Here is a 26,170-nt window from a genome sequence, read left to right as displayed (position 1 = left end):
GGAGGCGGTGTGACGTGGGCAGAGAGCATGTGGGGCCGGTGTCCTTACTCCTGGGGCCACCAGCTCTGCAATTCACTACCACATGTGCCAGGAGCCTAACCGCCCTCACCTTCTTTTTCTTCCATAAACTAGGAATAATAGTAACTACTTGAACCAGTGGGTGTAGAGCTATTGTTTGGAGCTACCCATAATGAATAATCATGGTAATAATCAAGCACCTTACGTCTAAGGCAACATTCAGGGCACCTAAAATATAGGGGACTACTCTTAGCCCGGAATGGAACTTTCCATGAAGGTAGCAATGTTCTCTATGAGTGCTGTCTGCTGTGGTGGGCGCGGAGGGCAGCGCTGCTCAAGAGGCAGGAGCTGGCGCCTTCGCAGCGGGAGTTTTTCTCAGCGTCCAGGGGACAGGTCGATGGGGAAGCTGTGGAGCAGTGCCTTCCTCTCGCCCCACTGAAGCATATATCTAAAAACTCAGAGCCCAGTTCCTCTGTCCTGGGCTATTTCTAAAATGCCTCAGTGATATTTCCATGTCGTGACAAATAACCTACCCACACTATGGAAACAGTTCCCTGGTTTCAGAAAACGAATGGCCCATGCTTTTGGGTGACCATGGGGGCCCAGCGCCAGCCCTACAGAGACAGCAGATACCTGGGAGGCATCCCAGGCTTGGTACTTCAGCGTCCCCGTGAGGATGTAGTCACTCAGGTAGAAGACAAAGAGGCTGACAATCAGTAGTGGGCTTACACCAGCCCACATCACCTTCCAGTACCAGCTCACAGCTCGGCCAGTCATGGCCTTAAGGTCACTTTCAAATCTATTTGGAAAACAGGGAGAGAAAGTCTGGATTATCCAGGCTGCGGAGGTGAGGGCGTCCAGTTTACCCGTCCCTATTCACAAAGGAACATTCTGTTCTAGGTGGTAACTGATGTCTGAGTTTGGCCACTGGACTCCTCTGTGACACCTTCTTGAGAGAGCAGTGCTGCAGTGGGGAGGGGAGAAGGGCTGAGACTGCCCAGAAAGGGTGACAGAGCAAGCACCCTGTGGATAGTGGACATCAGAAGATGCCTTCCTAGTGCCAGCCTTCAGACGAAGGTTGCTGGCAGAGCCCAGAGGGCAGCTTCCAGGAATGGTGGGCACAGGCAGCAAGGGAGGGACATTTGTTGGGCTGGTCATCAACGACAGGGGCTTCTTGGGCAGCTCTGCCCACCCCCCAACCCAGCCCGCTGCTGTCAGTCAGTGACTCCCTTTCCCAGTAAACGCCACGGAGCCGAATCACTTGGTCCACTGAAACCAGAGCAGGTTTTCTGGGACAGAAGAAGAGCCAACCTCGGACTGAAGGCCTTTCTGTAGCCCTGGCCTGTTGGAGCTGGTCTAGAGCGGCCAGGGCAGTGAGGCCCAAAGGCGTTGCCCACAGCCACCATCACCATCTCCATCATTCCTGTAGCTCTCTCTTTTCCCTCTTCTTTACTTTTAAACCTACATTTAGCAGCAACACAACAGCAGCCAGTTTCTCATAGACTTGACAGGCTAAGTACACATATTTTTGAGTACACATACACAGTATAAAAAGTATCTTTGGCATTTTGGGAGATGTTGGCCCAACAAAACTCCCCATTTCACACAGGAGGAACCAAGGCCCAGGGTTGCGATGCCATCTGCCTTAGGGCTTGGTAAAGACCAGGCCCAGAACCTGGGTTGGCCTCCTGCCTCCGGCCCAGAGCCTTTAAACCTGCTCCCTACAGCGGGAGAAGCAGCCTTGGCGGGAGGGGCTGGGGTGGTGTGGGTGTGACGTCACCGGCTGCAGCCACAGCCCCTCCCTCCCTGGGACCTGCTGCATGTCCTGGGTGTCCATGCAAGGCTGTGCGGAGATCACCACCTGCCCTTTGCTGCTGCTGACATAGTGGGACTCTAGGCTGTAGACCATGAAGGCTCATGTATGTGACGTGGAAATCTGGGGCTTTCAAAAATCGGACAGGTGAAAAAGTGTTGGGGGTCCTCTTGTCCCTTCACACCCCCATTACCCCCCGCTTTCTGAATGGAGAAAGTTGGGAAGAGCTGGCTGCAGAAAAGCCCCAGGGCACTGTCGCTGGGTGGTCACTAGATGGCGGTGTCCCCTGAGCAAGCCGAAGCACTCCCCACCTACCACTTACAGTCAGTCCACCTACAACATCTCCAAGGCACGTTTGTTTCCGCCTGTCTCCCTTCGCCAGTCCCTTTTTGATGGACTTGTGCCCCTCACCCATCTAGTGACCTCCAGTGGGCCCTAGGTTCTGTTCCTCTCTCCCAACCTTCTCTTTTTATCCTGAAACACTCACCCTCTCAGTGACCAATCTCTTTCTCCCTCTAGACTGGCATTTCCTAGGTGACCAGGGATTTTCCCAGTTTTAGCACTGAAAGTTCCACATCCCAGAAAACCCCTCAATCCTGGGGAAACAGGGAGAGCTGGTCCCCCTAACGCTAGTGTCCTCGAAATGTTAGTAGCTAAGGGTGGGAGTGGGGTGAGCGGAGGGTGAAAAGGCATTCCTTGACCAAGTAAGTCTGGAAATGCTGCAATTCTAACCCTCTCTTTGGGATCCATAACTGTCTTTAAGACTCTAAGAAGCCCTACGGGAAAGACATCGATTTGGCTTTGTTTAACTTATGTCCTGAAATGAATGGACCATGGGAGATTCCGCAGCATGGCACAGGACCCTGGCCTTTGCAGGGACATAGCAGGGAATGCTGCTTCAGGAATGCCTGCCTCCCAGAGTGTTGTCAATGTCTCCCTCCCCACCCCGAACCAGCATGGAGGATCAAAAAGACTGGGGAAGAGGGCAGAAAACAACGTGGCACAGCCTCCTCGCCCAAACCGGTGCCCACTTGAGCAGCGCTGCCCAAACTGATGTGCCTCAGGCCCCCCGGACATAGCGTGAAGATGTAGGATCTGATTCAGCAGGACGGGGTGGGTCCGAGCTTCTACAGTCCCAATGAGCGCCTTGTTGCTGCTGCTCCCGCTCTAGGGACCACACTTGGGGTAGCAAAGCTCTCTAGGCCAGTGATTCTCAAAGCGTGGGTGCCAGACTCATCTGGGAACCTGCTAGAAATGTGAATTCTTGGCCTTCCCCAGGCCTGCCTGATCAGAACCTTGGGTGTGAGTCCCGCAGCTGTGTTTGACCAGCCCAAGGGACTGTGAGGCACACTCGAGTTTGAAGGCTGCTCTAGACCGGTGGCTCTTGCCCCAGCTGCACATTCCATCACCTGGGGAGAATGAAAACATTCCAGTCCTGTGCTGTGCACTGGGATTGAGAACCTCACTGACTAAATTTTCAATCTGCCAAATTTTCTAAGGTCTAAGTTATCAACTGCACTTTGGTCAGGGTTCTGGGAAAATACTGATGTTGGCCGATGATCAGAGCATCCAGTGCCTGGAGGCACAATTCCCTGCCCCAGTAAGCTGTGGGGGTCCAGCAGGGTCGACCCTAAAACATTCTGTGATACAAAGCAAAAGTACGGGAATAGAGAGAAAGATATTCACTGAAGCAAACTGAGCATGGAATAGGGGCAGAGCATTAGCTGAGATCTGCGGGCAAAGAACAAACATTGAGTAACGATGCCAAGCTTAAGGAAGAGGTGAAGATGTGTATCAAGAAACAGCTGTTTTCCTTGAGGGGTGTGGCCTCTGTGGCTGTGTTTTCCCTGCGCAACTAGGGGTCCTGGGCCTCCTCACCTCCTCAACCCGTACACGTAGCACACGGCAATCGTCTCCACCAGCACGATGAGCAGCAGGGACAGTGTGGCCGCGTAGTCGTTGAATATATCAAACCAGTAGTTCCCAGCCTCCGTGGTGAACACCATGCCGATGGCACAGTTGACAAGGCACACCAGACCTGGGGGCCACAAGACCAGCTGCTCACCTGCCCAAAACCCCCCACTACTGCTCACCAGTTCTCTAAGGGACAGCGGGGCCACTGGCCCTCGGGGGACCTTGGCTGATTGGTTCATCCACATGGGTTGAAAGAGCTGTTGTGGGTTGGACTCTCTGAAGGTGTGTGCCATGTGTGTGGGGCAGGGGGCACAATGGTGTCCCGAAGTGTGTCAGCAGGAGTCATTGATGTTGACTCACTGAGCTGCCCTGCAGGGGAGGCAGAGCTTCAAGCTCAATGAACAAGCAGACGTGGTGGGCACTGCCATTCCAGGATCCCGCCCAGGCTGTGGGTCTGCAATTATAACCCTCTCTGTTTATCCCAACAACTCAGCCCTGGAGCTTATGAGAAAAGAATCAAGGGAGGTGGCTTGAATATGGGGTGGCCCCATAAGGACTTCCTAGAGAGGACTTGCATCCACCAAGAAGGGGGTGGGGCGGGGAAGAGACACATGTCCACCAAGATCCTCCCACGTGCCAGGCACTTGCAATGCGCTGGACCCTTAGGCCTCTGAGGCAGATTTCCAGAGCCCCCTTTCACTGATGGGAAGGCAAGGCTCAGAGATGTCCAAGGCTCCCCCGACGTCCCATAGCACGTCAGTGGCAGAGTGAGGATTCAGACCCAGGCCCTTTAGCCTCCAGAACCTGGGCCTTCATCCCAGTCTCCTCCAGTTGCCTCCCCTGGGGACCCCATGCGTGTCTGAGTCTAGAGCCCACACCTGCCCTTTCCACTACCACACCGTACACTGCTAGCTACCGAGCCCTCCTGCCATCCTGATGGGGACACACAAGGAGAAAGGGACCATGTGCTGGCCAAGGGCTACAGGCACACCTAGTGTTGGCTACAGAGACCAGGTCCGAGGAGGGGGGCTAAGTGCTGCTGGACTCTGAAGAGGTGGGGGCAACTCCAACTGGAGTGCTCGGGGCTTGAAGGAGATGGCCTGGGAGCTGGGTTTGATTCATCCTGCATGTGGAGGAATGGTGTCTTCAGAGGCAGAGGTGTAGGCCACAGGGTCCTCGAGGCACTCTGGTTGCAGATGGGCCAGGGAATGAAACCATGAGAGATGTAATTGGAAAAGCCAGCTCATTTCCTAAGAACTGAAATGTCCATCAACAGCAGAATGGATAAAGAAACTGGTATGTGATCTTACAGTGGATTACTATATAGGCAGAAAAAGGGGCAGACGATCGCTGCTCGAAACATGAGTGGATCTCACAGGTAGATTCTGAGTGAAGAAAATAGGTGCAGAGTATGTACAACAGGACTTCGTTCATATGAAATTCAAGAACAGGAAGGCCAGGCGCAATGACTCATGCCTGTAATCCCAGTAGTTTGGGAGGCCGAGGCAGGTAGATCACTTGAGGTCAGGAGTTTGAGACCAGCCTGGCCAACACGGTGAAACCCTGTCTCTACTAAAAATACAAAAATTAGCCAGGCATCATGGTGTGCACCTGTAATCCCAGCTACTCAGGAGGCTGAGGCATGAGAACAGCTTGAGCCTGGGAGGCGGAGGTTGCAGTGAACCAAGATCGCACCATTGCACTTCAGCCTGGGTGACAGAGTGAGACTGTCTTAAAAAAAAAAAAAAGGAAAAAAAAACCCCTAAAATGTAGAAGTCAGAATAGAGGTGAACTCCAGGGCTGCATACTTCCTGGGAAGGGGTGTGAAGGAGCTGTCTAGGGTGCAGAAAATGTTCTGTATCTTGACCTAGGTGGTGGTTCCTCGAGTGGACACATATGTAAAATCCACTGAGTTTGCACTTAAGAATTCTACACTTAATAATAGTCATACTTCAGGCTGGGTGTGGTGGCTCACGCCTGTAACCCCAGCACTTTGGGAGGCTGAGATGGGCGAATCACCTGAGGTCAGGAGTTCAAGACCAGCTTGGCCAACATGGTGAAACCCCGTCTCTACTAAAGACACAAAAATTAGCCAGGCGTCATGGCGTGCACCTGTAATCCTAGCTACTCGGGAGGGTGAGGCAGGAGAATTACTTGAACCCGGGAAATGGAGGTTGCAGTGAGCCAAAATCACGCCACTGCACTCTAGCCTGGGTGACAGAGTGAGACCCTGTCTGAAATATATATAATATACTTCAATGAAAACAAACAAAAACAACAGCAAGTTCTCTCCTAGCCTGGAGAACTTCGAATGTCAGGTTGGGGAGTTGGGTCAGGGTGGCCACTTCACTTCCCTGTGATGTGGAGAATGGAACGCACAGGATGAATCATGTGGCCCAGGTCCTGGATTGTGAGAAGACGTGGCAGGACCATGGTGAGGTGGCTGCAGCCCCCTCACGACCCCTGAGGGAACTCTCCCTTGCTCACTCCCATGCCCTGGCCTTCCTGATCCCCGCCCCCTCCACTGGCTGGCCTGCTGACCTGAGATGGCCTCCTTGGGCAGGTGGCTGGAGATGATCTTGCTGTCTGTCAGAGGGGTAAGGATGGCCGCTGTGTTTCCCAGCATGCTCCCAATGCCCAGCATCAGCAGCATGAAGAAGTAGAGCACCGACCACAGCTGGGACACCTCCATGTTTTTAATGGCCTCCGTGTAGACGATGAATGCCAGGCCAGTGCCCTGGACGGCCTGCCCAGGGTGAGAAGACACCAGTTACATGCATGAGGGACTTACAGTCTTATTCACACATTCAGTGCTAAGCAACGTGGGGTACCTTGGAAGTGGCCATGAGAAGCCACATTGTGAGGTTGGAGCTTCCATCTGCAGACCAGCCCCTTACACTTAGCTGGGTCGAAAAGGAAAGGGAGCTGCTGGGAGCTCATATATACAAAGCATGTGAGAACTTGCAGCCAGCCTGCAACACTGAGTTCCCCTCTCCTGCCCCAATTTACGTAAATTCTGGATGAAAAAGAATAAAACAGTGCATAATTTCTGCTTCTAATGTGATGACTGACTAGGTGTTCTGAAACCTCTGTGGCTGGGACCTGAGGAGGGAGGGTGGGGCCAGGGCAGCAGGAAGCAGAATTGTGGAGAGCCAGCTTGGTCAGCAGGCAACCAGGAGGGCCAGGTGCTCAGCGGTCAGGTCCCTGTGTTGGTAACGCTGTTGCAGAGATGTTAAGCTATGGAAATTGAGGCTGGAATTCCTGCTTAAAGACAATCCCCCAAGGGGCTCAAAAGGGATAAGTTGTGTATACTCCCTGGCTACCCACAGAAGAAGCAAAAACAAGCCCTCCCTGGGTAGAAGCCCCCCAATTTAGACACATAGGTTTCCCAGAGATTAAGCAAAGTGCTCACAAACAGGGATTTACAAACCCACAAGGAGAGAAGTCACTGTGAGTGAAGAACTAGCAAGAATAAGAAATAAGATTTAGAACAACCCTCCCCAAGGGTGGCAGATGTTGGATTGTCAGATTCAGAATTGCTATGGACTGAACCGTGTCCACCTGAAATTTGTATGTTGAAACCCTAGCTCCCAATGTGACTGTATCTGGAGATAGGGTCTTTAGGAAGTAATTAAGGTTAAACGGAGTTATAATATTGGAGCCTTAATCTGACCAGACTGTGGTCTTATAGCAAGAGGAAGAGACAGAGAGAACTCTCTATTGTGTGAAGACACAGTGAGAAGATAAGTATTCATGAATCAGGAAACAGGCCTTCATCAGAAACCAAACCCTGCTGGACCTTGATCTTGGACTTCTCAGCCTCCAGGACTGTGAGACATAAATTCCTATTGCTTGCTGGGCACAGTGGCTCATGCCTATAATCCTAGCACTTTGGGAGGCTTAGGTGGGAGGATCACTTGAGCTCAGGAGTTTGAGATCAGCTTGGGCAACATAGCAAGACCTCGTCTCTACTAAAAGTAAATAAAAGAAAATAAATTTATGTTGTTTAAGCCACCCAGTCTATGATATTTTGTTATAGCAGGCTGCATTGACTAATACAAGAACACAGGTCAATTCTATAGCATACCAGCTACTCAGAGGCATACCGAAAATAGTTGGCTTCATGTGCTAACAACAAGGGAGTGACTACTTGTAGAGAACTTAAAAACAATAGTAAAAATCTACAAAAAGTTGATATACCTTTTATTATTATCATGAGCCAGCAATTCTAAACAGTGTTAAAATACTGCTCTCCTTCTCTTGCCTATGGCCACGACTGAAACAGTTATGTATGAAATGTTTAACGAAACAAAGAATAACATTACAAAGATAAACATGTATCAAGAAACTATTGGGATGGACAAATAAATTGGAAAAAAATAGCATCTATATAAAAAATATAGTTATTGAATTAAAAGGTTCAGTTGACAATTAAATACCAGATTAGATGCAGCTGAAAAGAGAGTTAGTGAACTGAAAGATATATCCAGGAATGACTCAATAAGATAAAAAAAGGATAAGAAGATGGGAAAAATAAAAGAGAGGTTAAGAAACCTGTAGGACAGGATGAAAAAGTCACATCTAATGAAGTTCCAAAAGGAGAAAAATGAGATAATCAGAGACAATGATTATGAGATAATAGGTATGAATTTTCCAAAACTGATAAGAAACATGGATCCATAGATCCAGGAAGCCCAACCTCACCTAGGCCTAGAGTGGATAAATAAAAATATATTCATGCCATGTCTAGATTGCAGAGGCCAAAGACAAAGAGAAGATCATGAGAAAGAGAAAAAACTGCTTGCTTACAAAGAATGAAATAAAATTTCAACAGCAACAATGGAAGCCTGAATCACATAGCAAACATCTTCAAAGTGTTGAGAGAAAATAACTGTTAACCTGGAATTTTCTACGCTGAGGAAAAATATCTTTAAAAGATAGATGCCAATTACAGAATAAAATTTAAGAAAACTGCTCTAAATGAAAGTATTTTAAGGAAAAACCTTTGGAGACACTGGGATGCAAGAAAGAATGGTGAACAAATAAAATGGCAAACATGTAGGTAAATACAAGAGCTGTATAAAATAATAATAATGTCATGTCCAGTGTATGGGGTTAAAGAGACAGAACTAGACAACAATCATTTAAAATGGGAGCAATAAAATGAAAGTACTCTAATGTCCTTTTGAATTTTGGGAAGGAGGTCAAGATGCTGTTTAACTTTAGACTTTATTAAGTTAAATATGAAAGGAAAATTTCAAGAAGAAATCAAGCAGCCAAATTCCAAACAGCAGGGAATAAAGTGGAATGAGGAAAGAAAAGAAAGAAAGAGAAAAAAAAAGAACAAAGCAACAGGAAAAACGAAGTCTAGATAAATCAATAACCAACCATGTAAATCTTGGCTGTAGAGCCAAGCTCAAAAGTAGTGAGGAAAACTCCCAGGTGCCAAAACCATAAAGGAAAGTTGAAGTGAAAGCACTGAACAGGTGCGGAAGCCGAAGGACCTCATGGATCACCTGAACAGGACCTAGGCCTTGAAGGCTGGGGTTTGGGGGCTGCGGTCTGATGCCTGCCCAGGGAAGTAGGCTCATGCCACAGGCCAGTGCAAGCATGGAGCTAGGGCTGAACAAGCAGGAGAAAAAAGCATTGCCTAACCCATGAAATGACCTACAGTGGTTGTACCCAGGAAACAAAGTGCCAAACAAACCCAACCCAACCAACCAACCACACCAAAAATACCAACCTCCAAAGTAGCTTACTGGCAACCAGAGCCATAGGCCCTCCCTACTCCCTACCCTTGAAAAGCATTACCTAGGAACACTCTGTAGAAATAATCTCTAGAAGTGTTTACTTTAAATATAAGAATTAGACAAATATGCCCACTATCACTTCTACTCCCATGTGCTAGAAATGCTAGTGAATACAATAAGAACAAGGGAATGAGATATAAGCACTGAAAAGAAAAATGCGAAATTCAGTCTGCAGGCGATAGGACAGTTTAACATAGAAAACTGAAGCAAGTCTATAGCTAAATGTGAGAATTAATAAGAGAATTCATAAAGATTGCTAGATACAAGGTCAACATACAAAATTTTTAGCTTCCTTTTGCAACAAAAACAAACAATGATAGAATGAGGGGAAGAGACACCATTCACAATACAATAAAACAGTAAGGTAATAGAAATCTAATGAAAGATGTGCCAAGATGTTCATAGAGAAAGTTAGCTGAAGAATATTTTAAAAGACTTGAGTGAATGAGAGAAAGTATGTTCCTAAGTCGAATGTCACAATTCAAAACATATTAATTCTCCCCAAGTTACACTATAAAATCAATGCAAGTCTAGTAAAAATTCCCTAGATTTTTTTCCAATGAAACTTATCAAACTGATCCTCAAACTAATGTGAAAAAATAAAGCTTCCAGCACAGCAGAGATAATTCTGTAAAATATAAAGATGACTTTCAGTAGCAAAAATTAAAAAAAAAACCTCCAAATGTCTATTAGTAAGGGAATGGATAAATTGCAGTATACTTGTGTGATGGAATAAAATGCAGCATTTAAATGAACAATGAGGCTCCGCATGTGTTATTGTGGACAGATCTCAAAATTAAAATGCTGAATGAGAGAAGTATCTTTCCAGACCATTTATGCCTATTTAAAAACTGCCGACATAGGAGTCCAAAGGCTTGCTGGAAAAAAATAAAATAAAATAAAAACTGCCAACAAAACAATGATATTATTTAAGAATACATGAGTATAAAAATGTAAAATATAAAATATAAAAATGAAGGTTCTTGCCTCTGGTGAGTAGGGAAAACAAAGGGGACTTTTTAACTTCATCTTTGAAACGTTCTTTCCCTTTATATAAAAAAAATCTGAACTCAAAATGACAAAATGTTTATAATGGATCTTTCTGAGTGGTATATATATGGGTGTTTGTTATATTATTCTCTCTACTTTCCTGTATTTTAAAAGCTTAGAAACACAAAAGAAAAAGAACGGACAGAGAGGTCCCCCAGGAAGTTTACTGTAACTAGCATTCTCCAGCAGCCCTCAGGAGAGTGGTGGTAAAGCCTCTCTTCTCCTTGGAGTTGCAGGAAAAGTTATTCAAGATCCTTCTTCATTTTTATGGACCTCACCTAGCTCCCAAGTGAGCAGCTCACCAAGGTCCCCATGAGTGTGTGGAGAGAAGATAGTCCCCAACCTTGCCTGGGCACGTTACCGTGTCTAGCTCCGACTCCAAGCTGCAGTTTTTGATGTGCGGGAACACCTCACTGTATTTGCTTGGGTAGGCAGATGCGAGGTAGCCCTTCACCTGCTCCAGGTTGCTGGCCGTCAAAAAGCCATCTTCAAGGTCAAAAGTGTTGGTCAGCAGCAGAGTCACCCTGCAGAACACACCATCGGACCGACCTTCACTGATCAGAAAGGCAGCTGTCACCAAAGCCGCCCATCAGCCTCTTCTTTTCTGATTAGGTGAGGAAAGGGAACCTGTTGCTTGGTGACCTTTTAAAGGGCGGGGTAATTTTGAATGGCACTGAAGAAGCCTCAGATATGAACAATGATGACAACAGGCACCAAACTCACACAGCGAGGCTATTTTAACCTCTGGACCAACATAGTCCAGCAGAAGTTTCCGTGCTGATGAAAATGTTCTCTATCTGGGCTGTCCCATTTGGCACTCACTGCCACATATGGCAACTGAGTACTTGATGGTGGACACTGAGCAACTGATTGAAAGTAACATGGGAATATGAATTAAGTTGCATTGATTTAAATGTAAATTTGTAAACAGCCACTTGTGGCTGGTAACTACCCAACTGGACAGCATACCTCCTGGATGATGTCCATGTATTTTGGGCAAGGCGCCACAGAAAGTGTATCCTGCAATCTCTGTGGCTTAGCTAGAGGCTTCTTGGTTACTTTTGAGGTTGGGGAGATGGAGTAGAAGAAACAAAGTTTGATTGTCGTATGTCCTATTACGCTAAGTGCTCGCAACACATTAACGTGCCCTCGTCCCTGCCAGGCAGATGTTGATATGCCCCAGGCCCCCCGGCAACTGGTGGTGGTATAAGGAGTCTGAACGTGAGCCCTGGATTGAGGACTCCAAAACTGGTGCACTTTGCCCCAGCCCTTGCCCAGGCGACCCTTCAGCTCAGAGCTCAGGGAGGCCTGGGACTCGGTGGGACAGCCCGAGCTTACTTCTTCAAGCAGTTTTCATAATTGAAGGTGGCCTTGAAGCCGTAGATGGAGAAGGTGACGATGCTGGCAAATATGGAGGTGAAGCTGTTGATGAGGGACACAATGATGGCGTGCTTCTGGCAGTTGTTGGACGGCTCATTGTAGCTGGCGAAGGCGATCAGGCTGCCAAAGCCCAGGCCGAGTGAGAAGAAGATCTGGGTGGCTGCGTTGACCCAGGCCTTGGGGTTGGCCAGCTGTTCCATCTGGAAGGCCAACAGGGACAGGGCTGATGAGCCCTGGGTGAGATTCCAAACAAACACTTAGACCCTCAACAGGAGAGTAACCCAGAGAGGGGAAGGAGCTCGCCTACAGCACGCAGCCATCGGGGCACCCCTGGGACTGGAGACCAGCTCTTCTAGCCCCATCCACTCCCTGGCAGATGAAACACACAGCTCAAGCTGCACACCTCCCATGGCTAAGGTGCTGTGGAGAATACAGGTGCTATGTGGAGGATATAAGGTGCTACGTATCTTCTACAGCACTTCAGTCATAGGAGGTGTGTAACCAGAAGCAGCTATGCTCACCACTATACATCAGTGCAGAGGTGTGCAATGGAATACTGCAGGGTAAAATAATTAAAACACACATGGAGCCCTGATTCACAGGCAGACACTGCACAGGTCTGGGCATTCAGAGATGGAGGTGGTGTGGCCTGGCAGGGGAGGTCTAGGTGTGGGTTGACTCTCGGCACTGACATCAGGGAGCGTTTGGAATGGGGAAGGAGGAGGATGACACAGTCATTTAATTTCCAGGGGCTAGATTTGCTAAATGAAGAACTTGCCCCATCCCAAAGGCAAGAGGGCACCCTCCATGGATGAACCCTGGGTGTGGGGTGCATGAAGAGTGGGTGGGTTGGGAAGGGATTGTAGGAAACCCTGTAGGGAAACGGGTGCAGGGAACCATATGAGCCCACAAACAAGATGACCAGAGCAGTGCTCATGGGAAAAAGCTTGGTCCAGTTTGAAAGGGGCTTGAGGTGAGGCAGTGGTGGGGGTGCAGCAGTTGGGGGACAGTGAGGATGAAAAGGAGAGGCTGAAAGACTTAATGCTCCAGAATTAACAGGGAGTGGGGACGACCTGGCTGAGGAGGTGATCCAGCGACTGCAGGTACTCCACACTCCCACCACACCCTGGTGGGCTCACATCAGCTTCCCTGGGTACAGCGTTGGCCCACTCTCCATCTTTCCCTCTTCCCACCTGTCCTGGAAGGTGGCAGGATGAGTGAGGGGCGCCCTTAGGGCCCTCCCGCTTCAGCCCGTACCTTGGGAGTGAACATGTACATGAGGCCGTTGGTGGCTCCATGGAGCGTGAGGCCCCTGATGAGGTAGATGATGAGCACGCAGTAGGGCAGTGACGCCGTGAAATACACCACCTGCGGGCATCAGAGGACAGAGTCGGCCTCCCGGAGCGGTGGGGTCCACAGGACAGACCCACGCCCCACGGAACACCGCCATATCTGGGGTATTCAGGCTGCACTGCCCAGCTGCTGACAGCTGGAAAAGGCATGGAGATTCTTGGTCACACACAGGCTCTGGGTTAGGGCTGGAGAAATGGGTTGGTGGGATGTGGTCGCTCACAGTTGTGACCAGCAGGACATTTCTTATTCGGTAGAGAAGAGGCAAACAGGTACCGAGCCTCTGCCTTCCACCCTCCCTTCAACCTGACCTTATTCCGGAAAGGATTTGAGGTTACCCACAAAAACACATCAGTCACATTAACATTTCAAAATTGCTAGATAAAGAAATCAGCCTCAAAAAAATATATGGGCAATCCAGTAATAAGCCCACAGGAAAAAGCAACCCATAGAATCTGTGCATGAGTCTCTACCCAGTTTCTGAGCCAGATTCAGCTCCGAGCTTCCTGGTGGCCTACACACAAAGCAGGAACACAATTAAAAGGAAAACAAAAATCTGCAGCTTGGAGAAGGACAGATTTCCCCGGGATTGGGGCCTAAGAGCAGATTGGTCATGAGTGCTCATGCAGGAAAGCAGCGACGTGTAGAGTAGAGGACAATGTCTCCATAATAAACACAATAGGAAATTCAGATCTGATTTTTATGGCAACCCTCCAAAAAGGGTTTACTTCCTTAGGCTTTAACATCACACCTGAATGGACATTTTTGTCAATCAGATCTTCTTTCTCCACCAACATGCATGGTAAGTTCAATGATGTTTTGTTAATATATTCGGTGTTCATGGTAGCGTTAGTAGTCACCTGTCATGCTCTGGGTGATTCTAACTGTTACAAAGCCATAGAATACAGACCTTCAAGTGCACGTGTGCCTAGCCAGGAATGGAATTTTTTCTGTAAATCAACTCATATGTGTACCAGAGCCTCATTTGTAAAGCAAATAAATATTTTGCTAGATTGTCTTTTGTGTAAGAGTTCCCTTAAAGTTTGAGTCACTCTGTGAGAAATATGGCTGGTGGCTCATGTTCAGGTGAACTTGAATTACACTTGACCCTCCCTTCCCACTGAGATGTGGTGTCATTTTCTTATCCATTTCCAAGGCCGCCAGAGTGGCACTCTGTGCCCTGTCACCCAGAGGACAGCAGGTGGAATGCGGGGTGTGTCTTTTATCACTGCTTCTTAGCTGAGGTTGTTGTAACTTGAGAAGAGTAATAAATCCACCCAAGGTTATAAGAAAAGAAACCAGATAAGAGATAGAGATGAAAAGACAGGGCACTCACTCGTGACCAACATCCATCACAATGGGCACTAAGCAGGCCCTTAGGGCCAGCCCCAGGAATTTCCCTCCTTCTCCCGAGGTGAGCAAGTTTCCCGGAGGCTCATGGAGTCTCCCCAAGTGGGCAGAATTGCTCGACATGTGATCCAGCCTAACCTATTGGAAGAAACCAATTCTGACCACTGTGCAGAGATTCTGGCAGGAAACAAAGGCAATTCCAACAGGGGATGCCAGGAAATGGCACATGGTCTGTGACAAGATTAGTTCCCTTTACATAGAGCTGTTGGGGTATTTTTCCATGGAGAAGGGTATGGCTGAAGCAGAGGAAATAGACGATAAGAATAAGTAAGTTTTTATGGCATGACAGGTCTCATGTAACACATTTCTAAGTGATCAGGAAAAGTAATGGTCTCTAATCTCTGTATCTGCAGATGTTACCCTCTGATCTTTTGGATCATGATCATAATAACCTGGCAAAGATAAATTACAAAAACATTTTTTATGAGCATGACAGTATGGCCAGGCTCTACGATGGGACTGAGTGAGCTGCTGTAGGTCCTAAGCTCTCTCGGGGGAAGAGCACCTGTGCTCACTCGTCCCTCTCCTCAGCCATAGCATAGGGGGCTTCGGGGGCTTAGAGGCTGGCCATCAGGGGGTCTTGGAAACCAAAATAAAATGTCCTACCAGGCATGATACTGGAGTTGTCCCATGGGCCCTGGAATACCATGGGTAGCTCTGGTCTAATGCCTCAAGAAATACATGGGGGGTGGGGTGCAGCTGGAGGAGGCAACTCAGGTAGTCAGAGGGTGAGGACAGGTGGGCTCTTAGGACTCTCAGCAGGTGACAGTTGGAGTTGATGACATCATTAAGGCATAGAGAGAGCTATGTGGCTACCAAACCAAGGCAATGGGAAGTCTTGGGGTGAGGCTGGGCTTTGCCCTCACTAGCTGTGCCCCTGGGCAAGTCAATTTACCTCTCTGAGCCTCAGGTGAGTGGGATCATGAAATCTACCTTGAGGGGCTGTTGCCAGAATGAGACAATGTGGGTGCCCAAGCCATGTTGGGTCTACGGTGAGAAGTGACGGTGAATGAGACAGGGCGTGCTAGGCTCTGGGACATCTGCTGAAACTTCAGGCAGGTGACGGGTGATAGGAACACTGAAAGCAGATCTTCCACATGGAGCAGACTAGAGCTGCAGGAACATGTCAGCCCCAGTGAAAGTGTGAGCCTTGGGATGCACCAAGAAAGGACTATGGAGATCAAGCCTGACAGCTATGGAGGGTGATTGGAAGCAGCTTAGAACAAAGGGTCGGTCTCAAACTCAGCTGAACACTAGAATCACTTGGCAAGCTTCTAAAATCCCCCCACCCACCCCATTGCTCAGGGCACATCCCAAACTGGTTACTGCAGAACTTTGGGGGCAGGGCTAAGGCATGAGATTTTTGAAAGCGCTCCAGAAAATATCAATGTGTAGCTGAGCTGGAGAGCCAGTGGCTAGGGTGTCTTGAGGACACATACAGTCTTAAAGAAAAGCAAACTCACTGTCTGGTTGCCTGGGTGGTATGGATTTTGGGCCGACTGGTACAGAAAAACTTTTTTTTTTTTTTTTTTGGTAAGAAAGTCCTTGTTTTGAGATTTAGGGTTGCAACTTTAACCACCTCTGGCCGTCTCTATAGTCATCTAGTAGGTGACTTGTCCCAGCGACACCATCTGTGCCCTCTGCCCTAACATAGCTGCTGCCTCTCCACTGCAGAGGGCACTCCCTTGGCATTGCCCAGGGTTGGAGACAGAGGCAGCTGCCCCTTGGCGCACCCTCCCACCCGCCAGGAGCACCGGGCGTCTGTGCCTCGCTGTCCCACCTTGCCAGTGGACTCGGTGCCACGCAGGATGCACAGGTACACCACCAGCCAGGCCAGGAGGAGGCACAGCGCCGGCTCCCACTGCACACCCCCGTTCTCCTGGAGGGACGGCGAGATATTGAGGGTTTTCCTGTACCAGAAGTACTGTGTGGAGGACGCCTTCTCGCACTCCTCATCGTAGCCTGTGTGGTTACCATTCAGTGGGCAGACAGACCACGGCAGGGGATCCTGTGGGACCAAAGCGAGTGTTATCCAGAGAGGTGAAGGCTGAGGACAAAGGCTGTGGCAGGGGTGAGGGAGGTGACCCTGAGTGGAGACTCTTGAAAGAGAAGGGTGCTCGTCCCGGAAGGGCAGGTGGCTGGAGCCCCTGAAGGCAGACCAGGAGTTGGAGAGTTTGTCAGGGGGCACGGGTGAGGCAGGAAGGGGTTGGAGGAGGGGGCTCTGCTCTCGTTGCAATTCTTCAGGTGCTCCCTGAGGACTACTGAACTCCGTGGTGGGTCCCAGAGACTGAACAGTGAATGGACCACGGCCAGGCCAGCTATGATGATGGGACTTCCACCCACGGCCTGTGCACAGTCAGCTCGGGCACTCAAACCACACCCTCTGCAGCACTGGCCCAGATTGCTTAAGACTTGGTCAATGACTGAGAGAGTCCCTATTTAACCAACTAGAGAAAGTGACAGAGAGCCCAGTTCAGAGTAGCTTAAGCAGATGAGAGTCTTACTGGCTCCACCCTGCAAAGTCCAGGAGTCTAACTGCTTCAGGTATACCTTGACTCTAGCTCAAAGAAGTCACTAGCACCAGGGTCTCTCAGGCTCAGAAAGGCAAGACAGCTGTGGGGCCTGAACCTCATCTCCTGCTAGCTTCCAAACCCAGTGTATGTTGCAGGAAATGCCATTCACCACCAGCACTTAGTGAGCACGGAACCTGAGGCTCATGCATCTCAGGACTTGTTAGGGACTTGCGGAAATCAACAAAGACCACCCAAGTGAGAACAAGCAGAGGCTCTTTCCTTAGGGCTTGCTACAGCAAGGGAGGTAGCAGCATCACTTGCATTTGGCAGGGACTCCAAGGCAGGCAGGGATTGGGAAAGCTTGTTAGTAAGGAAAGAGAAGGCTCCAGGTGTGCCCCCACAGGAGGCTGTGGGCATGTCACTTATGAACACAGGAGCCTCAATGGTGCATGCATCGTGACCATGACCCAAGGCCAAGTAGTAAACGGTGGTGCTGAGATGGGAGGGAGGGGAGGAAAAATTACTTCTGACTTGCGGGGTGGGAGATCCCAGCCCTGCTCTTTGAGGACCAGCCCCACATTGATCAGTTTTGCACATATCTGGGTTCTGCAAGTCCAGATTTAATTAGACAAAATGCATCATTAATGGAAGCAAGTCTGACCACCCCACTGGGCTCAATCCCGTATTTCACAGGAAAAGAACCAAGGCCCAGGGGTATCACCTGATGGGTCATGGCTGCTGTGCCAGTAGGCAGCTGGAGCCCAGGTCTGCATACCCAGACAGCGCTCGAGACTGTGCTGGTGAGGACCTCCATGCCCACCCCTGCCATACCTCCCCAGGGCCACCCTAGCCTATTGGAATGTGTGAGCTGGTTTCTCGCTTTGACCCATATCGTGTTCAAAGCTGGCCACCAACAGTCCTTCCCCTCCCCATGTGCACATTTCTCCCATCCAGAAGTGGCATCTCTTGCCTCACCCTGTGAGCCTGGGCTGGCCTCCGATGCACGCTGACCAACTGAATATGGTGAAGAGATGCTGTGTGAGTGACTTCCCGGCCCAGGCCTTCAGAACCCTGTAGCTAGCCTCTCACCCTCTTGGAGACCAGCTGTGGGACATCCAGGCTAGCTTCCTGAATGATGCGGATGCAAGGAGAGGGAGGCACATGGAGGGAACTGAGGTGCCTGGTGGCAGCCAGCACCAAGTCCCAGGCAGGTGAGAGGGGTCCTAGTAGACCTGAAGCCCAGTCAAGCTGCCCTGGCTGACATCCCCTTGGGCCATTTACAGCCTGTGTGGGACTGACCTGAGTCTGTTCACTGGACCACCTGCTGATGCCAGCCCAGGCCTGCTTCCCAGGCTTGGCTACACAACTAAGTCACCCAGGGGTGATGTCCAGGCTGCACCCTCAGTGACTCTGATTTCATCTGTTTAGGGTAGGGCCTGGTCATTGGATTTTTCACACCTCCCCACCCCGCGCCCCACAACTTCATCTCCCCAGTGTGCAGCCAGGGTGAAGAAGGTTTAGAGTATAGGAGAACTTGTTAAATGGGCCAGTTCCCAGTCTGACCTCCCTCACCCACCTCTGAACCAGCAGGTGAGGACAAGGATCCCTGCATTTGCATGCATAACAGCACAGGTGCTCCTGCTGAGAAGGGCTGGACCCAAGGCTGGAAAGCCTGGCCAGGGAGTGAGTAGACAGGAGCACAGACTCGGGGACCAGGTGCCTGATTCCAACCCCACCAGCTATGAGCTACTCGGCTCCCCTCTGCTCGGGTGCTCAGTGCGCTCAGCCTTGCAGGGTGGCTGTAATGATTACCTGAGTGAACACTTCTAAAGTGCTGGGACCTGTGTCTGACCCAGAGCACATGTAAGTGAATGTCTGCAGCTACTATTCCTCTCATTATTACGGGACCATGGAGGAGGGCTTCAAAGTAGAGGGACTAAGGGATAAGTCCACAGACCTATGAAGGATGCAATGAATGAATACTTAAGTGATTTTCAGGAATTGCTGGCCCCCATTCTTCTGACTATTAGAAAAAAGTGCCCCTTTCTTGAGGCACTTTATTTTTGCTTTTGGGGGATGAGCAACTTATTCTGATTTTGTTAGGACAAGACACATTGCTTCTGCTTTTGGAAACTTGTCTTAATAAGTATACAAATCTATCATGTTTACAATGTGTATGGCAAGCCCTTAGTTGGGGGGGGGGGGTACCATTGTGCAGTGCACAACCTGCCCAACCATACATGGCAGCCCTGCAGAGAGGATAGGAAACAGTCACCAGGCAAGAGAGTGAGAAGAGTTGCTCTGTTTCCACCTAGAAGGCTGGGGAGAGGCAGAGTTGTGGCCAGTGTTCATGAAACTCTAGGTTGAACCAGGGAAAGAAGGAGGAACTGCAGCTAAGCTCAGGGCACATCTTTCTTGCCAGAGATATGTGCAATGGGGCAAGCTTGGTGGAGCTCATTGGGAAGCCAGAGTAGGGTATGCCAAATCAGGATTATTAAAGTCATTCACCCAAGCATTCCTCACGCCCCCACAGAGTCAAGGCTGTGCCCAAGCATCCCAGAGGCAAACCCAGTTCAGTCCACAGTCCATGCCAGCCCTGTCTTGCTTGTGGACCTAGGGGACAGGCATGTCCCATGAAGGCCTGGCTCAGGGACAAAGGGTAAGGCATTGGCCTGATTAGCTCCTGCCTCCTCCTCTGTTCCCATCTGGGAAGAAGCCAAGGTGAAGGTGGTTCCTGGAAGCAGGTGGAGGCAGTGGAGGATGGGGTTCCTGAGAGCGGAGCGGCAGGAGCCAGGTAACAGAAATGAGCATGAGCAGTGGAGAGGAAAATTCCTCTTGTCCTGGATATAACACCAGCTCTCTGTGTGGAACTGGAGTTCTCGCTTCTCTACAATTTCCAGCCCCTTCCACGTTTTCTACGGAGTGTCAGCTGCAGTTATCATCAGAAATGTGTGGTTTAAAATGTTTAGGAATGGCCCTACTGTGTTACAGGGTGACAGTGGTCCTTCTACGAGAACTTGGAGGTCTGCAGGGAAAAGGAGAGGCTCAGGCTGGAGTCAGAAACCTGGAAGCACAAGTGGCCCTGTGGAAAGTGGGAGAAGGGGATGGGGAGGAGGACAGACGTTGCTGTCTTGCTGGATTGAGGGAATCCCTCCCCATCAGTCCTCTCCGCAGATTTCCTCCTAGGCACACTGTGCGGTAGTTATTAATTGTTTGTTGGGGGGGGTCATATGCATCAGAGAGAATCCACTGAAGGCCATGGACCTGCTCTCCAAGAACACACACACTCACACCGGTGGACTCTTGCTTACAGCGTAAGGGGCCTGTGGAGCCCGGGTTCAGAAGCCCTCCACGTGGTTTGGGGTGCATGGCTTCCCCTCCACCTCACACCACCCACTGGCTCCCCGCCCCGAGGCTGCTCACCTTGCCCCACACCCCCTCCCCTGAGCGAGTGGCCCTGCTTTTCTCTCCCTTTCTCGCTCCCACTCCTGTTCTGGCACGGGCCGTGGCTCACCTGGAAAGAGTGGAAGAGGTACCAAAAGGCCCAGGCGTTGATGACGTTGTAGTACATGGAGAGGAAGAAGGAGACCACCACGCTGGCGATCCCTGCAAGGAAGCAGAGGGCTAGGCTGAGGACTGAGGATGGCCCTTCCCCCTCCGCCAGGCCCAGCGTGTGCTCCCAGGATGCACCTGTGGCGAGGCCTCCCTCCACCAGGCTTGTGTGGTGAGTATTAAGCGAGACCAGGCAGCTGTAAGCACTTTATAAGGGCGATTTCTTTTTCTCCAACCTCCCTCCTCACCTTCTGGGACAGGAGGCTGATGACATGTTTTTGAGATCTAACTGCCAGGCACTGTGTTAAGTAAGTACTTTACGTGCCTTTGGTCCTTACGACGGTATTATCTTCGTATCACAGAGGAGAAAACTGAGGCCTGGAGCCTGCCCAAGACTACCCAGCTGGTAAGTGGCAGAACTGGGTTCACAACATCATGCTGTGAGAAGCACTGTTGCTGTGAAGTGCCACCTTGTGCCAGATGTACAGTTACGCTCCCTCCTTGGCTCACCAGCGGTTGAGTCACCTGGTGGCCAGGAGAGGAGAGGTGGGGAGGGGGCTGCCCGTAATTTGGTCAGGTCTGCCCAAAACCCAGGGTGGGTCCTGAGCAGAGAGAGCAGAGAGAAGGATGGCAGCCAGCAGGGCTCTGGGGCTGGCCCACACCAACCCTTGAGAACCAGCATTCCCTCCTCTCCCTAAGCCCAAGTGCTGGGACACTCAGTAGTAGAAACTGGCCATGGTGCACGTGTTTACCCCCACAGGCATCGGCATATGCTATAAACCAGGGCTTCCCCTCTCCACTCCCACTCCACTCTGAGAGCTGGTTGTTAAATATTCACCAGCATCCCGTGGTTGGCACAAATATCTGGTATCTTTCTTATAATGCAGAAGATGCCTCTGAGAAGTCCTCTGTGATTACTTATTCAGGCAGATTGTAAAACCACACACTTCTGTGTTAAAATTTAATAGTCTAGCGAAACCCCGTCTCTACTAAAAATACAAAAAAATTAGCCGGGCGTGGTGGCGGGCACCTGTAATCCCAGCTACTCAGGAGGTTGAGGCAGGAGAATCGCTTGAACCCGGGAGGTGGAGGTTGCAGTGAGCCGAGATTGTGCCATTGCACTCCAGCCTGGGCAATAAGAGTGAAACTCTGCCTCAAAAAAAAAAAAAATTAATAGCCATTCAAGACAAGGAGGCAGTCTGGGGTTGGAGATGATTTGTGAGAACACTGGACACATTTCTTCTGCATCTGCGACGAGGTCATGTATATGCTTCCACCCTCTTTGCTCTTGGAATGTCACTCTGCTTTCCTGCCTGCCTTCCTTTCTGGGGCAGGAGGGGTGAGCATCACACGCCATGGCCACTTCTGGTCAGGGCTCCTTCTGCATGCAGAGGCAGCCCTGGGCCATAAGCGATGTGCAGGGCAGGTGGAGGTTGTCCTGGAAGTGCCTGGGACTCTGGCTCAAGGTCACTCAGGAGAGGCATGAGATGAAATAGCCCCCTCCTGCTGTCCGTGTGGGCCTCAGCCTCCCCACCCCAGAGACATTAATGGCACTCTGCAACACCTCAGCGGTGTAAAGAAGATTAAATGAGCTCATGCACATATATCCTACAGGCTGGCTCCCAGCAAGTAGTAGGTGCTTACTAAAAGAGAGAGCTGTTATTTAACAGGGAGCAGTTGGGGGAGTTTCCAGGACTTGGAGTTACAGCTGTTTCCCTTTTACAGGTGACCAAGCTGAGGTCCAGAGAAGAGAAGCAGGGTGGCATCTGTTCCCCAAGGGGCATGCATCCTCCCTGTCTTACTGCCCTGTGGGTAGGAAACCAGCTCCTCTCAGCCCACATTCTATGACATCCCCGCCAGGCCAGTTGTTCACTCCAGGCAAGGGCTCTCTCTTGGGCCTTGTGCTTGCCCCTTGATCAAGCAGCTTTGCTGATGGGATCCCACCCACACTCCCATGCTGCCCAGGTCTCTGGGTGGGAGAGGACTGGAGGGGCCCCACGTACCGACACCGCTGAGGTATGGGCTGATGGTCCTCCAGGCACCGATGCTGCCCTGCCGCATGCGCTGCCCCACAGCTAGTTCCAGGTACAAGAGCGGCATTCCCTCCACGATAAGCATGATGATGTAGGGGACCAGGAAACTACCTGTAGAGGTCCAGAGCTGAGAGCCAGGCCACCGCCAAAGGGCTTTTCTCCACCACCACTCAACCTCTGTGCAAACATCCTTCCATCCTCCTGTCTTTCCACTTGTCCATGCATTCTCCCACCTTTCCAACATCCATCCTCCTCTTTCTACTCATCCTTCATCCTTCTTTCATTCCACATTTTCATCCATCCTTCTTGCTGCCATTCCTCTCACCTATCTGCCTACCATTAATTCATCAACTTGCCGTCCATCCTTCCTTCCATCCATCCTTCCATCCAACCATCCATTCATCCATCCATTCTTCCATCTATCTTTCCATCCTTCCATCTATCCACCCTACATCCATCCATCCTTCCTTCCTTCCATCCATCTATATTTCCATCCTTCCATTCATCCATCTGTATTTCCATCTTTCCATCCATCCATCCATCTATCCATCCATCCATCCATCTATCCATCCATTCATCTATCCATACTTCCATCCATTCATCTGTCCATCCTTCCATGCATCCTTCCATCCTTCCATCCATCCTTTCATCTTTTTATCTTCCTACTCAGCCACCTGTCTGTTCGTCCATCCACCCGTGGATGATATGCAGCCATGTCAGTTGTTAAACTCTTTAAATTCATTCTCTCTAGGAAGCAAACTGCCACTGTCCCAAGCTGCTTGAGTGCCTTTCTCAATGCCTCCCCTGTCCCAGCCCTTCTGCCAAACCCCACATTCCACCTTCCATTTCAGCAACTAATAGTCGATCAGAGCCAAGACAATTGTGTTGTTAAATATGTCAAACATCATGCCTGGATCCATGCATTCAGCTGTCCACCTCTATGCACTTCCTTTAGGCTTTGTGCACAGCCCTGATGCTGCTCCACATGAGGCAGTGTATGAAACAGACACTTACTAAGCAGTTACTTTGGGCCAGGCCCTGGCTGGTGTGGAATGGGAGAGTAGCAACCATGCTCCCTGCCCTTGAGGTTCCCTGATGTTGGTGATAGTGAGGAGCCAGGGAGTGTGAATTTTGTCAGGGTGAGCTTAACAAAATGTCCAGTGGGAAAAGAGGGCAGGACTTCTGATCAAATAAAACCCAGACACTACAACTGCAAAGATTAAGGGCTGATTACAAAGAGAACTGGATCCTCAGTTGTTAAGGTAAACAACAAAATAACTATGCTTACATGAACATCTAATATTTACCAAAAAGTCTCCATTGTACACACGTACCATCCTGTAACCCACTCTTCTCACCCTATGGCATTCCCCATCACTCTCCCAATCACAGACCTTTGCATCACCCCTTAAAGAGCTGCATGATATTCTGCTCTGAAAATGAGCCCAGACCGCATTTAATCAATTGTTAGACACTCGGGGTGTTTCCAGCTTTCTGCCGTCCTAAACAAAGCTGTGAAACAAAGCCTGGTCCACTTGTTTGTGTATTTCCTTGGGATACAAATCCCAGAAGTGGAATGGCTGGGGCAAAGATCAGGCAGAGCCCCCATGGCCACACCACAGAAAGAAAGGCACGAGCCACCTGCACGGGTGAATGAGCGCTCACACCACCAGGCTTGGAGTTCCCAGCTTCATCCTGCTCATGTGGGGGCCTAGAACAAATCCTGCCCTCTCATGTCCAGACACTGCTATAACTCCTCCAGGCCAGGCTCCCTTCCTTCCCTTCAGAACCTTGTTTCAGCACCTTGTGAGTTTCCTCTCAATATCAAAGGAGTCCAAGAGGTCATTAGCTCTCAATCATGAAATATCTGACAATAAAGATTGGGCTCACACACTGAGGCTTTGAAGCCACATTCAAACCCTCAGTGGTTATAAGATAATCCTGTTTTCACGCAGGGTGTTAAACAGTAACTACGTAAGGCCTGACAAGGTCCGGGGACGACTGTCTGTTTGACAGGGTCTGACTGCCCAGTGCCCATGGGTAGGGTGGAAATCTAAAACCTGATGCCAAGTGGGAACATGAGGGCTGTTTGGCCCTAGGCATCAATCATTTCTATCACTCCTGCCCCAACCATTCAAATAAACACATAATCCAGGTGAATTTGCTCTGCAATAAATTTTTCAAGAAATGATGCTAGAACAACCAAACATCCATATGCAGAAAAATGAAACTCAATCTGTAACTAAAATTTTATACCAAACAAATCTCAGAATGGATTATAGAACTATATGTACAACTAAAAGCTATAAAACTTATAAAAGAATACAGGAGAACATCTTTATGAGCTTCAGTTAGGCAAAGATTTCTTAAATACAATGTTAAAAGCACTATCTATGGAAGAAAAGATCGATAAATTGGATTTCATTACTTCTTTGTGAAAGACACTATTAAGAGAATAAAAACACAAACTGGACTGGAAGAAAATACTTGCATCTTGAGAAAAACTTTGTATCGAGAATATATAAAGGATTCTTAAAACTCAATAAGAAAAAGAACCCTTTCAAAAAATGTAAAAAAAAGTGTGAATAGGCATTTCACCAAAGAATACCTGTCTTAGTCTGTGCTGCTATAACAGAATACCAGAGACTGGATAATTTATAAAGAATAGAAATTTATTGGCTCATGGTTCTGGATGCTGGGAAGTCCAAGAGCATGGTGCTAGTATCCGGGGAGGGCCTTCTTACTGCATCATCCCTTGGCAGGAGGCGGGAGGGCAAGTGGGAGCAAGAGGGAGCAAGAAGGAGCAAGAGGGGGCTGAACTCTCTTTTATAACAAACCCACTCTCTCAATAATGAAAGCACTCCTGAAATAATGATATCAATCCATTCACGAGGCCAGAGTCCTCATGACCTAATCACCTCTTAACGGTTCCACCTCTCAACCCTGTTGCATTGGAGATTGAGTTTTCAACACATGATCTTTGGAGGACGTATTCAAACCATAGTAGGATGATTCCATTTATATGACATTCTGGAAAAGGCAAAACTACAGGGACAGAAAACAGGTCGGTGGTGGACAGGAATAGGGGAGTAGGAAGGGGTTGACTACAAGGGGCATGATTTTGGTGGTAGTTGTGATGGCTAATACTGAGTGTCAAATTGATTGGATTGAGGGATGCAAAGTATTGATCCTGGGTGTGTCTGTGAGGGTGTTGCCAAAGGAGATTAACATTTGAGTCAGTGAGCTGGGGAAGGCAGACCCCCCCTTAATCTGGTGGACACAATCTAATCAGCTGACAGTGAATGTAAAGCAGGCAGAAAAAAGTGA

At 49.4% G+C, this 26,170-nt stretch overlaps 1 protein-coding gene across 3 annotated transcripts in view; it reads right to left on the bottom strand.

Moving 5' to 3' along the window:
• Positions 1-26,170, bottom strand: part of SLC6A20 (solute carrier family 6 member 20) — a 38,622-nt gene that overhangs the window by 1,269 nt on the left and 11,183 nt on the right. For 2 of the 3 annotated variants that reach the window (XM_025376754.1, XM_025376755.1), the window contains 9 exons: positions 22,814-22,954; positions 20,773-20,864; positions 16,526-16,753; positions 13,243-13,353; positions 11,944-12,185; positions 10,967-11,129; positions 6,287-6,491; positions 3,710-3,869; positions 652-817 (listed from right to left, as the gene is read on the bottom strand). In XM_025376754.1, the coding sequence (XP_025232539.1) occupies positions 652-817; positions 3,710-3,869; positions 6,287-6,491; positions 10,967-11,129; positions 11,944-12,185; positions 13,243-13,353; positions 16,526-16,753; positions 20,773-20,864; positions 22,814-22,954 (1,508 nt within the window). The remainder of the gene's footprint in view (positions 1-651; positions 818-3,709; positions 3,870-6,286; positions 6,492-10,966; positions 11,130-11,943; positions 12,186-13,242; positions 13,354-16,525; positions 16,754-20,772; positions 20,865-22,813; positions 22,955-26,170) is intronic. The other variant, XM_025376756.1, reaches the window with a different exon arrangement.

The sequence above is a fragment of the Theropithecus gelada genome, chromosome 2 (genome assembly GCF_003255815.1).
Source record: "Theropithecus gelada isolate Dixy chromosome 2, Tgel_1.0, whole genome shotgun sequence".
In the NCBI taxonomy this organism is placed as follows: domain Eukaryota; kingdom Metazoa; phylum Chordata; class Mammalia; order Primates; family Cercopithecidae; genus Theropithecus; species Theropithecus gelada.
Note: the sequence above shows the minus strand (reverse complement) of the source record. Positions and strands in the feature narration are given on the sequence as shown.